Below are 13188 nucleotides of genomic sequence, written 5' to 3'. Positions count from 1 at the left end.
GTAAAACCACCGGAGTTACACAATTGTGGGGCAGTTTGTGGATGAATAATTTTTATTTTAATAGCTGTGTATGTATGTTCTTTTTCTAGCAAATGTCTATTTATGACAAACGAATCTCACTTTCCATACTTTACAACGAGAACCAATAATAGGGTGGTTAAGAGTACAGACCTGGAGCCAGACCACATGGGTCTGAACTAAGACGCTGCCACGTTACTAGCTGTGTGACCTTGGGTGAGTTACATAACCACTCTGTGCTTCCGTTTTCCTCATCTGTAACATGGGATAATAACAGAAGCTACCGTGTAGTATTACCTTGAAGATTAAATGAATTACTGCATGTAGCGGTTAGAAAAGAGCCCCAGGGCGCCTGGGTGGCTCAGTGGTTAAGCGTCTACCTTCAGCTCAGGGCGTGATCCCAGAGTCCTGGGATCGAGCCCCACGTCGAGCTCCCTGCTCTGCTCCCTGCTTCTTCCTCTCCCTCTCCCCCTGCTTGTGTTCTCTCTCTTGCTGGCTGTCCGTCAAATAAATAAATAAAATCTTAAAAAAAAAAAAAAAAAAAGAAAGAAAAAAAAGAGCTCTGCACTTAATAATCACTATGTGGGTATTAGCTAATATGATTAAAATTTCGTTTTTAATTAAGTCTCAAAGTGAATGAAAATTTTTTTTAAGTATTTGGTAAATGACAGTGCAGATGGGTTTGTGGATGTGGCCGAGATTGAGAGATAACACAAAAATGACTGAATTTGGCAAAGGTTTTCGAACTGTGCTCCCAGGAGCCCCAGGACTTTTGGGAAAGCCTTCATCAGGGCTGAACCTGTTTAGCCGCAGTTCCACATCTGCTTCACAGCTGGGCCTTCAAGATTTTTCAACCGTGTTTTGTGATTTAAAACTACAGTTTAAAATCTACATGGTTAGGGGCGCTGTGTGGCTCAGTCGGTTAAGCGGCTGCCTTCGGCTTGGGTCAAGATCCCGAGGTCCTGGGATCGAGCCCTGCCTCAGGCACCCTGCTCAGCTGGGAGCCTGCTTCTCCCTCTGTCCCTCGCCCCTGCTCATGCTCTCTCTCACTCTCTCACAAATAAAAAAAATAAAATCTTTAAAAAATAAAATAAATAAAAACTACACAGTTAAAGGGCACCTGGCTCAGTCAGTGGAGCATGCGACTCTTGATCTCAGGGTTTTAAGTTCAAGGCCCACATTGGGTGGAGAGATTACTTAAAAATAAAATCTTGAGGGGCGCCTGGGTGGCTCAGTCGGTTAAGTGTCTGCCTTTGGCTCTGGTTATGGTCTTGGGGTCCTAGGATTGAGCCCTGTGTTGGGCTCCCTGCTCAGTGGGGAACCTGCTTCTCCCTCTCCCTCTGCCCCCCACCCTTGCTTGTGCTTGCTCTCTTTCTCTCAAATAAATAAATAAAATCTTAAATAAATAAAATAAAATCTAAAAAAACCCAAAACCTACATGATTAAGGGTTTAAAAGAGAGAAAAGCTAATGGGGATGTTGATTCTTCAAGAGTGGAAACAGAGTGGTAGGGTTTGTTAAGAGGTTTGGCCATAAGAGGGTTAAACCAGCTGTCATTCCAGAAGGAAGGTGAGAGGAGGTCAGGGGCTGGCTATGGGCAGAGTCCATGAGGAGCTCCTGCCATGATCTGGGGTGGGGGAAGACAGCCTGGGCCCCAGGCTTAAAAGGGGGTTTGGTTCCCAGGAATCAAGGGAACTGGAAAGCAACCAGCACAGGTTGGCAAGAAAGAGTAGGGTCCAAGGGCTGGGGCTGGACGCAGAGCCAGCAGCCTTGAGCGAGAAACAGGCAAACCTAGGGAATGGGAGCAGAGCCAGGCACATCTTCGCAAGGCCAGCTACCTGGAAAATCACCTGCCTCGTTCCAAGCAAACATGGTAAGGGGCGAAGTTTGTATTTTGACAGCCCACTGTGTCATAAAAGCAGTTTTGTCATGGATGAGCAAGCTTGGCAAAGTCCAGTGGAGGGTACGAGTCGGGGGCGGGGGGGCAAGGCGATAAGTGAGGAGGCCCAAAATCTCTGGCCCCACACATTAGTCCTTGGATACCGGCCATCCCTGTGAGAGCGGGGCTTGGCTGGGGCAGCCTCCAGGGGCCCCATTTGGCCTCAGATGCACAGCTGCTGTTCCCTTAACGTCCCACGTGCCAGGTCCTGCGCCAAGCACTTTGCTTATTAGGTTAATTAAGAGTCTTTTACTTGTGAATTAAAAAAATCAACTCAAGCCAAATTAATTTAAAAAGCAAGAGGAAGGGACGCATGGGGAAAATCCAGGAGTGTCTCCTGACCCCCAGGTCAGAAAGCAGCTGCCCTCAGAAAAGGCCCAGGGCAGGCGCCCTGGAGCGCCCGACATTATCCAACTCGTAGGTTCTCCCTCTGCATCCGGCTCATCCCTCCCCTCAGCAGACAGGCTTTTTCGGACACTCAGCTGACAAGGCAGGGAGAAGAGGGCCACCTGCAGCTCCCAAATTCCCACATTATAGGTCTAACCACAGGGAGAAACCAAAGCAGGACCTGCGCGGACAGCAACAGGAGTGCTGTGGTCCCACACTATAACCCCAAGGAGGAGGGTGCTACCCTCACGAGGTATGGAGATTTCAATCCAGTTTTGTTTGGCTCCAAAGCCAACAGGTGTTCCTCAGCGGGAGGAGAGACGCAGAAGGACTATGTCCAGCAAGCCCATAAAGGGACACCGGGACACGGACAAAACCCAAAGTTCCATATGAAAATAAAACTTTACTTTGCCAAGGGAACATCATAGCGACCCTTCACACCCTGTACCCAAGTTCTCCTGGGACCAGGCAAGCAGGGCCTCCCTCCCCTCTCTCTGGAAGCAGACGGTGCTCAGCTGGGAGAACGGTCACACACCCGAGGCTGAGGCCGTGCTCAGAGGTGGGCAGGGGGCTTGGCTGGCTCCTTTCGTCCCTCACCAGCAATAGGCCGGCCTCGCTCCTCCCAGATGGTGAGGCCATCACAGGAGCAGATCTGCTTGGGGTTCTGGAAGAGGCCAGCAGAGCGTGCGATGATGCCACAGGCCAACCTGCAGAAGAACGTGTGGTCAGGAGCGGGCCCTGGGCCCTGGTCTGGGGCCTCCGGGGTTGACCACGCACCGCTGGCTGAGCACAGCCTCCTGCTGGGGGTGGCATCACTCACCTCTCTCCTGAGTTCCCCGTGACCTTGGATAAGGGATGGCCACCCCGGCCCAGGTCGTCTTCTCCCTCATCGATGACAAGGCTTCGGCCAATCACATCCCATACCTTTGAGGGCAGATAAGAGCCTCAAACAGTGGACCTGTTAGGAGAGCTCCCCACCTTCTTTTCCACCATACCTTCAGCTGCTCATCCTCTATCCTAAAGCTGGCTCGGCCATCAGCATCAGCATGGACGTTCCCCAGGTCCCCACGGTGCTGCAATGAGACCGGGGGAGAGAAGAGGGGCGCATGAGGCACAGCTGCTAGCTTCTGGCTTCCCAGGATCCGACTCCCCTTCCCAAAAGTACCAATGTCCTCCTCTGGGTATAGTCTGGTACGATAAAGGGATGGCCTAGGACACCAGGAAGGCAACTGGAGACTCCCTCCCGGGAACCGAATTCCTGGACAGAGACTCCCTTCCTAGGAAGTCATGCCCACTGAGCCAGACTGTGTCTCCTGCAAGACTGTTGCCCTCTCTGCATCTCAGCCTCACAAGCTAGCCCCGTAGCTGCTGCTTTGCGAGCCCAGTTCTCCAGGCTCTTGTTGACTCTAAGCCCTTGGCAGTCTTCCCCTGGGCTTAAGTTGGCCAGGCTTGGCTTCCTGACCATAGGAAGCAGCCAGCAGCATTCCCTGACTCCCAGCCTCCAGGAACAGAGAGAAGAAACACAAGGAGCAGGGGGCCTGTCCCACCCCCCAGAAGCTGGCTCTGCCTACCTTCTCCCTTTTAAGGCAATACAAAATGTCCTAACACATCTATAGAACACCTCCTACATCAGACATACACCGCCGGCATGGGGGTGGGGTACGCACGCAGTTCCCACCCTGGAGGAGCTCGAAGCAAGGTGGGGAGACAGATGCAGAACAGACCAGTGGTTATGAAACACAGACTAAGTACAGCAGTGAGTAGGTTTTCTGCTGACCGGACCTTACTGGCAAGTCACCGAGGCCCACGTCCGTGCAAATAAACTGTCTCCAACCGGACACCTTAGGCAGGAGCAGATGCCTATGCCAATGTGGGCTGGTGCACACGGCCCTGCTGTGGTGCATGGTCACAAAGCATGTCACTGTGTGACGGGGCGGGTAAGCAGCAAGAAGCACCGCTTCTGCTTTATCTGGTTTTCCAGAAAGACGTCCGTTGCTGACACCTGACACCGTTACCCTGCATTGGCAGCCTTTCTGGCAGAAAGATCAAGGAAGTGGAGGTGATACGGAGCCTGGAGGAGCATCTTCAGGACTGGGCTGCGGGAGTGAGCAGCCTGGTGGTGTGGCTCAGAGGCATGACCCAGCAGCAGGGTCCTCTCCCTCCCCTGCACTTGGGCAGGCAGAACTGGGCCGCAGGGCCTTGAATGTCACACCAGGCAGCTGGGCTGGGCCTATACACCGGGGAGCCAAAACCGGGCGTGGACAGGGGCATGCCACCGTTACTCTGTGCTTTGAAGCAATCCCTCTAGCACAGTGCGTGAAGAGGAAGGACTGGGGGGCGGTGAGAGAAGACGAGGCACCCTGGAGATCAGTTAGGAGATGTGCAAAGGGACAACCAGCCTCTGGTGTAAATCCCCACACTGAATTCACTTCCAGCTGAGCAAAAGCAGAGGCAGAAATCCCAAAGGAACTCGTCAGGCATCATGGTGGCCTTGGCGGTCCTGATGTTACGCAAGTCTTCCTCCACCTCCATCAAGGACTTGGGAACGGCAGGGCAGCTGGCTCCAGCCCCTTCTGATTCCCTGCCCTGAGAGGGGCCCGGGCCACAGGAGGCCAAGGCACAGGTGGCAAGGCAGTCTCTCACCCTTCTGATCTCAACTTCACAAGTGACACAGTGCTGCCAGTTCCCAAATGCCTCATTCATGCCTCGGGGGCTGGTTCACGCCTTGGGGGCTCTGCCTATGGAGTTTTCTCTGCTGTGCCTGACATTCGCACTCCCTCTTCTTCACCTGTTTAATCTCTGCGCAGCACCTTTCACGGCTAGATGAGGATAACAGCCTCTACGGTGCACCTTCCCTCGTGCTTACATCCTTGCGGGCTCCTCCACTGAGTGTGGGCTGGACCTAGGGTCACTTGCTAGATTCGGTTACAAAAAGAGAAGGGCTTGGCTCGGTCTTGGATGCCCTCTCTCACGCACTTGCTCTGAGGGAAGCCCAGCTGCTGTGTGGTGAGCCGCCCTAGGAAAAGGCCCACGTGGCAAAGGACTGATGTCTCTGGCCAACAGCCAGGGAGGACCTGAGGCCTGCCAACGGCAACATTAGCCTTCAGATGCCGGCAGCCCCAGCCAACACCTCGATCACAGTCACCCGAAGCCAGAGGCCCCCAGCTAAGCTGCACCCAGGTTCCTGCTCCAGAGAAACCGAGAAGATGAATGCTTGGGGTTTTAACCCCCCAAGTTTGGAGTGATTTGATGCACAGCAATAAATCATTGCTGCACTGAGCGCAAACACAGCCCCGCACAGGGGACCCAACAAAAACTTGTTTGGCTTCTCCAACTTCCCAAGGCAGGAAGGGAAGGAGTCAAACTTCTGACCATTCAAAATGTCACAGAACTGTCCAAAAAATCAAGTATGTGAAGTGAGAAACATGCACCACAGGGGCAGCTGGGTGGCTCGGACCGTGAAGCATCCGACTCTTGGTTTCGGCTCAGGTCATGATCTCAGGGTCGTGAGATCGAGCCCCACATCAGGCTCTGAGCTGGGCATGACGCTTGCTTGAGATTCTCTCTCTCCCTCTGCAACCCCCCCCCCACATGCGCTCGCTCTTTCTCTCTCTTAAATAAATAAATAAATCTTAAAAACAAAACAAAAAAAAACAAAAGAAGAAGAAGAAGAAGAAAAAACAGGCCTTCCGTAGTCCTCAGACCTTGCAGGCCAGAATCCAGCAGGACTCCACTAACATTTATTTGACCACCACTGACTGTTTTTACAATAAGCCTGCTCTTACGGCTACAAGAACTGGTTTTCCCATCTCTGTGGCAGTATCAAGTTTCTTGTTAAAAAAGTCTACCTTAGTTACATGAAATGATGTCTTGATCTGCTTCAAAATATCGGTGGAGAAAGGCTGGAGGTGTAGATGAAACAGGACTGGCCAAGAGTTGGACTGGCCAAGAGTTGGTCACGGTTGAAAGTGGGTGATGGGGACACAGGAGCTTGGGACAAGTTTCTGTACTTTGGAATGTCTGAAACATTCCATGCTGGATTAAAACATGAAAAATAACCAAATTTACCTCAGGAAAAAACTGAGTTAACTTACAGCAAAATGCAACATAACTAACAGAACAAGCCGTATGCAGATAAGCAAAAACCAAGGCGGCATGCCACTCACTGCCGACGGGAAGCAATTCACTGGTGAAAAGTGAAACCCTGGGCCAGGAGCTGCACCATCAGGAACGGCCTTTTTAGTTCAGGTAAGATCTTCAACTTCCACACCTTCAGCTTCTCCAGGAAGCTTTCTCCCACTGCCCACATCCTTGGGCTCAGGCCGGACCGGTGCTTATACTCTGGGCTCAGGGCCTCCTACAGGCTCCTGCAAGAATCACCTCACTGCCCTGCAACCACGGGGTTCTCGGGGGTCTCCCTCACAGGACTGTGAGCTCCTGGGGGGGCAGGTCTCCACCACAGAAAGGGTTGATGTTTCTAAATGGAATAAAAGTGAGGGGACCCCACCAAAAAGGAATCGCTAAGGCCCTAGGAGCAGCCTACTCTGCCTGAGGCTTCAGGCCCTCTCATAGCCTAAGCCTCCCCCAGATGGACACTTACCCGGTCGGAGTCCTGAGGGCCCCCGTGAGATGCTCCATCAGGGTTAAAGTGGTCCCCACAGCTAAGAGGAAAAGGTAGCAGGTGGGCAGCAAGACACTGGCTCCCAGGCCAGCTGATGTACCCTCCCACTTTAATGACATTTATCTCATTCACTCACTCAACAGACTCACTCTGTGCCAGGCTTTGGGTTGAGGGCACCAAGAAGAATCTGATGTGGGTCCTGCCCTCAGTAAGCTTTCCGGGGAGACACAGATGAGAGGGCAAAGAACTGCATCACAGCACAACAAACACCGTGACACGGGGACCTGCCCTTCTGTGTCTAGGAGTCACTTCCACCTCAGGGGCAATAAGGTGGCTACGGACAGGAGCATTAAGGTCAGATTTGGGTTCAAATCCCACCCCACCATTCACGTGCCCTGGGGCCTTTGACAAGTCATTTAACCCTCGGAGCCTCCGTTTCCTCGTCTGTAGACTGGGCCTGGGTGTACATGCCTCACGGTACTTGTGAGGACCGAGCGTGAAAGTGTGTGCAGGTGGCTGAATACAGCCCCAGCACACCACGGATGCATGAGTGGGGGGATGAAGATGCCACGGGGGAGGTTTCAGATGACTCACCTGTTGCAGCTCCCTGTGAGGTCCCCAAACTGATGGACGTGGAGTCCATGAGGCCCAGGCTCCAGGCCATCAATGGTCCCCTCGATGAGGCAGCGTTCAGGGGTCAGCTGCAGGAAGCGCACCACCCCTTGCACAGGACCAGGGCCCTCCAGAATGGCAACTGCTGCCCCCAGATTCTCTGCAAGGTATCAGATACCCAGGCTGGCTCGCCACCTCAGTTAGCCCCACACCTTCATCAGCTCAGGAAGGGCAGGGAGAGAGCTCCACATAACGTTCATGCCTTCCCCAAAGCCACTCGAACCCCAAACCCCCAATCCTATGGTTTAGATGTGTAGCAGCTCCAGGCCACCTCGCTCCCAGAGAGGCCAAGGCCAGGGCCATAGTGGCTACTCACGCAATAGGCCACTGCCCATGCCCTTGAGCACCGCCTGTCGCCCTGTGCCTTCCAGAAGGGCCTGCACCTCTTCGCTGGGCAGGGTGGTCTGCACCAGGACCATCTGGTTCTCCAACTGCACTTCCACACTCTGGACACCTGGAAGGAGAGAGAGGGGAGGCAGCAGAGGGCTAACAGCCCCGTGCTGGAAGCAGGGAAGAGAGAAACAGGTCATTCTCCTTCCTCATCTTTGCCAACCTTCCCATGGTCGGAGTCAAGCTCCGAAGCTGCCTTCTGGCTATGTGAGGCCCTCAACCTCTCTGAGGCCGTATCTTTATACACAAAGTGGGGATAAGGCTCCCTTACCCCCAGGAGTGTTGTTTGTCCTTATTACACACAAGGCGTTCTTTATAACATAAATAATTACTTTAAAAAGCGGGCCATCCATAAATAGCCCATTATTCACGATAGCCAAAAGGTGAAAATAACCCAAATGCCCATCAACAGATGAATGGATAAAGAAAATGTGTACCCATTATTTCTCAGCCATAAAAAGATAGAAGGGAATGAATTGCTCATAATGCTACCACAGGGAAGCACCTTGAAAATATGATGTTAAGTGAGCGCCAGTCACAAAAGCCCACGTTAGGTGTTGCCATCATGGACAAAACGTCCGGAACAGGGAAACCTCTAGAGACAGAGAGTAGGTTAGTGGGTGGGGGAATCGGAGGCTGATGGCTAAAGCGCACGATTCCTTCATGAGGGGCTGAAATGTACAAGTGAGAACGGTGATGGCCGCACAACTCGGAACATATTAAAAAGCACTGAACTGTATACTTAAAATAGGACTATTTTCTGATATTTGAATTATATGTCAATAAAGCTGTTACACACCAAAAAGGGGGGGGCAATCCCCATCATCATGAGAGCTCACATCTAACGTACGTGCACTGTACTTTTGCCTACCCGGACACTGCTCACCCTGAGAAGCAGCCCCCACCCTCCAGGCTGGGTTGGGACCCCCTCCTCTGTCCTCCTGTAGCAGCTTCCTCTTCCCCTGAGTGAACTCACGCTGCACTGATTACAATCCTCTGTGAGTGCGGGAGCTCTGTGTGGTCCTCAAGGGTCAGGTTCAAAAGTTACTGTGTCTCAATTGCCCGCCAAATCCCCAACATCACCCTGTGTGCAGAAGACTGCGAGATGATTCTGACACATGCTCAGCTTTGGGGGCCATCGAGCCAACTCAGAGAAGGAAGAGAAGGGGCTTCTCTTTCATTCAGATGTTCAGGGCTCCCAAGCCTTTTAAGAGAACTCTCCAGCCCTTAGCCAGCGCACAGGGGATGGACTGGGAATGATAAGGCTGCTCTCACCTGCAGGGCTTACACCATTCTATGATCTTAGCCAATGTGTTTGTTCCTCTGCAGGGTAAAGCCCAGGGGAGCTGTGGGCAGTCCAGAAGACAAAGGTTAAATAAGCCATTTCACACTGTTGAGATGGTGCTCTGTGAACCGAAGGCTACACTGACTGTTGGCGTTCGCTTCATCTTTGGTTTCCCTTCTCCATATTCTCTCAACAAATGTGTGCTGGGCATGGAGGTGGCCAGAGTCAGGAAAAACACTGGTCCTTGTCCCAGGGAGCTCAAAGGCTGTAGAAGCCAGGCTCTGCCTGGATTAACCATCAGGCAGAGACGGGAATAACAAGCCCCAGGGTACACGTAGTTGTTCAGACTCCTTCCAGCTCAAAAGGAGGCACAATTGGGAAATGCTATTGGGGGAGGCAGCACCTGAGGGACAGGAATATCTGGGGTGTGGTTACAAAAGCTCCCACAGACTTGTTTCTTCAGATCCCCCTGCAGCGGCAGTGACACCGTCAGGGGAGGGACAGAATTTGCAAGACATCAGAGGAACACCCGCATCCCCTCCCCTGCACATACAGGGTGATTTTGTGAAAAGAAAACCGTCCAAGTTACCAAACTGGCCCTCACTTCACACAAAATTTTATCCTGAGTCACCAGGCAGCCTGCAGAGCATGGGGAGCTCTGGGTCCACCTAGAGATGCCTCTGGATGGCCATGGCTGCAAAGGGGGTCCAGGGAGGATAATGGAGGAACTCCTGCGGTCTGAGCCTCCAGGGGATGCCAAGAGCTATGCTCTGCCTTACACGCATCAGGATGATGATACTGTCCTCATCTGGCAGGTGAGCAAACGAGGCTAGAGGGTGACACAACTGGCCTGAGGCCCCAAGCCTGGAAGGCAGCCTGTCCAACCCCAAAGCTGATGCTCGGTCTCCTCGACCCACGGACAGTAGGGTTGAGCCCCTAAGCCTGATTTTTGGAGGCTCCCAGGGCCCAGTGAAGCACACAGTATGAGAAACTTTGTCTGCTCGCCTCATTTAATAAGCAGACACTAAGCACCTATCACATGCCGTGTTCCAGGCAGTGGAAGCAGAGCAGGGAACAAGTCAGGCGACATCTCTGCCCCATGAAATAGCATGTGTTCCAGTGCAGGGACACAAATGTCCAATACACGCGCACGAGAGATGCAGATAGTGAAAGGTGTGATCAATGAAATAGGTGTTGGGGAACAAATGGGGGGCGAGCCACTTAGGCTGGTGAAGGAAGGTCTCTCTGAGCCTCTAAGCAAAGGCCTGAATGTAGTCAGGTAAGGGCCTTCCAATGCAGGACACAGTATGGGCAGGAACGACCCTGACACGTTCTAAGAAGGGAGCTGTAAGTGGAGACGAGTCAAGCAAGGCCCAACAGGAACCTGGATTTTAATTTTAATGCACTGGGAGGCCATTGGGAGAAGGCACAGTGTATAGCGGTTGAGAGTGTAGACTCTGGAGTTGAAATCCTGAGTCTGCCACATAGTAGCTGTGTGGCTTTAGACGAGTTACTCAACCTTTCTGCTGAGTTTCCTATTCAATTGCTTCCCTTGCAAGTGGAGATACTACTACTACCTACTTCACAGGGTTATTAAAGGCCTAAACGAGCAGGGCAGTGATATTATCTAAGGTATAATTTTAAAAATCACTTTAGCTTTTGTACGGAAAAACTACTGGAGGGGGCAAAAGAGGCAATAGGAAGCCCAAAGATGAGGTTCTTGTGTGGGTCAGGGAGAAGGTGGCTTGGATTCGTGTGAAGGCCAATGTCTGGAAAAAAGAGAGGCTAAATTCTGAATATATTTTAGATATACAGCAGATAAGACTTTCTGATGGACTCACTCCCATGCAGGTGGGTTCCTGTTCTGGGGTCTCCTAAGAGCTGATTCTCTGCTCAAGTGGGAGGGCCCCAGTGGGCAGCTCCCCGTAACTATGCACTTCCTGAACTCTTGAACTGTGCCTGAACCAAGAAGAAGGCTGGCTCCCTAGCTGAGCAAGATTCAGTGCGGCTGGTGCAGAGTGTGGCCAGGCCAGCCCTTGCTTAGCTCAAAGCCCAGTAAGAAAGAAAACAAGGCCACAGGGAACTCTAGGGTGTGTAATAAGGGTTCAAGAAAGCGGGCCTTGGGCTGGGAGCTCCTCCCATTTATTCCTAGAGGAACAGAACCCTCTTTCCCAAAGCCCCAGGCCTCATGAAGGGGGCAAATTTCTCTCTCTCTCTCTCTCACTCTGCTTCAATATCTGTCCCCAAATGCCTCTGCCCAGACTGCCACCTGTAAGGCCTTCCTCTCATAATTTCTAAATTTTAGGGAGCTCTCACTGCATGCCAAAAATTTTTCTAAAGTGCTTTACATGTATTTACCAACTTACTCTTCATGACAATCCTCCAGAGTAGCTTCCATTATCATGCCATTTAAACGCCAAACAGGCAAAAGTAGTAACATGCATGAAGTCTAAGTGCCACTAAGTGATAAAGAAGGGATCTGAATGCAAACAGTCTGACTCTGAGGCACATACCCTTATCCACTACTGTTGCCCTGTAACGGGCCAAGTGCCACCACTGTCCCAGCTTCGAACCCATCCTATCGCATCTCTTCCCAGAACTGCTCTTCCATGAGCAATGCTTGCATGCTCACCGTTACCTGAGGGCAGGGACTGTGTCTGAAACATTTGTGAACACTTCTCCCTAAAAAGCCCCCAGCATCTGGTCCATACCTGCTGAATGACTGGATGAACATTTAACAGGATCAAAGGAAGGCAGTTCACAGTGCCATGCTGGTGGCTCTGCCTTCTCAGAAATTTCTATTGTGCAAGGTCACCTCCAGACCTGGTAGCTGGCTTATAAGAATCGGGAGCTGCCTAGGATGGAACATAGCCAGGGCTGCTGTTTGTTTTGTCAAGATTATGCTGCTTTGCAAGCAAGAGCTGCCTGCTATCCAGGGACCTCCCTCTGTAGGTGGGGCTGTCTATACTCAGCCTAGCTCCTCACTCCCTGGGCACCTGAGATGTAAGATACCAGTGTGTCGGACCCTGTAGGGGCTCTGGCAGGACAGGCTTGAGATACGTACTCTACGCTCTGTCTCTGGGTCTCTGTGTGACTCTGAGGACATTCTTTCCTATCTCTGGGTTTCAATTTCTACATCTGTAAATGGGAGTAGTGCTCTTGGTCTAAGAGATTTGCCGGCTCCTTCTAGACGCCTGCAGACTCTCCGCACAAGTTGTTCTGGCTCTTACCTGCCACTCCTTGCAGGGACGTGCGCACCGCGTCCACGCAGCTCTGACAGGTCATCTGCACTGTGAACTCCAGCTGCAAGGGCGGCACGGACGGGCTGATGAGAGTCGGGAACCCCCCTTGCGTGACCCTGTTTCATTACCCCCCCCCATGACCACCCCAAAAGGCCTGGGGAAACCCCCTCACGTGACCCCTTTTCAAGCGCCCTCATTATCATTCGTGACAGGTCCAAGACCAACCCCCAAACCTCCAAAGTTAACGCCAAGGGCCCTCATACCTCATAGTCTCGCACCCTTTTCCCGCGGAGGCCCCAGGCCCCACCCCAGGTGCCTACTCCTTCCCCCTTTCCAGCGTTAACAATCACCCTAGGGGCCAAGGCTCTCTGCCCAGAGAGGCTCCCACACGAGGCCTCGACCCTCACCGTGCAGGCGGTCCCGCGGTCCCCGGAGTCCGTAGCCATCCCGGACCCAGTCACCAGCCTTCGGACCCGAACCGCTCCAGCGTTGAAGCACAAACCCCTAACTGCGTCGCGGGGAGGCGGAGCTTCGGAAGCCACACTTTGCCCCGCCTCCTGGTGCGCGCGCACGTCAGGCCCGCCCTCCCGACGCCACGCGTTGGAAGGCACTGGCTGCGCAGGCGCACTCGGACG

General features: G+C 52.6%; 1 protein-coding gene across 2 annotated transcripts; it reads right to left on the bottom strand.

Annotated features, from left to right (window-relative positions):
• Positions 1-2726: 2726 nt before the first annotated feature.
• Positions 2727-13121, bottom strand: CCS (copper chaperone for superoxide dismutase). Of its 2 annotated transcripts, XM_008709057.2 has the most exons (8): positions 12961-13120; positions 12542-12614; positions 7953-8090; positions 7559-7736; positions 6944-7004; positions 3339-3416; positions 3164-3267; positions 2727-3050 (listed from the first exon to the last, which is right to left on the bottom strand). In XM_008709057.2, exons 1-8 carry the CDS (start codon positions 12997-12999, stop codon positions 2897-2899), a joined length of 825 nt encoding a protein of 274 aa, XP_008707279.1. In that variant the 5' UTR covers positions 13000-13120; the 3' UTR covers positions 2727-2896. The 2 variants fall into 2 exon arrangements, with proteins under 2 accessions (XP_008707279.1, XP_008707280.1); XM_008709058.2 differs by lacking the exons at positions 2727-3050; positions 3164-3267 and adding an exon at positions 6192-6378 and having other exon boundaries at positions 3279-3416; positions 12961-13121.
• Positions 13122-13188: the final 67 nt, after the last annotated feature.

Source organism: Ursus maritimus, unplaced genomic scaffold (genome assembly GCF_017311325.1).
Source record: "Ursus maritimus isolate PB19 unplaced genomic scaffold, ASM1731132v1 scaffold_23, whole genome shotgun sequence".
Classification (NCBI taxonomy): domain Eukaryota; kingdom Metazoa; phylum Chordata; class Mammalia; order Carnivora; family Ursidae; genus Ursus; species Ursus maritimus.
Note: the sequence above shows the minus strand (reverse complement) of the source record. Positions and strands in the feature narration are given on the sequence as shown.

Excerpts from the sequence above, each read along its gene's own strand:
- CCS (XM_008709057.2), bottom strand. The coding sequence starts at position 12,999 with ATGGCTACGGACTCCGGGGACCGCGGGACCGCCTGCACG. Across the intron at positions 7,005-7,558 it reads CTCACAGGGAGCTGCAACAG|CTGTGGGGACCACTTTAACC; the intron begins GTGAGTCATCTG and ends TTTTCCTCTTAG. Across the intron at positions 3,268-3,338 it reads TAGAGGATGAGCAGCTGAAG|GTATGGGATGTGATTGGCCG; the intron begins GTATGGTGGAAA and ends CTGCCCTCAAAG.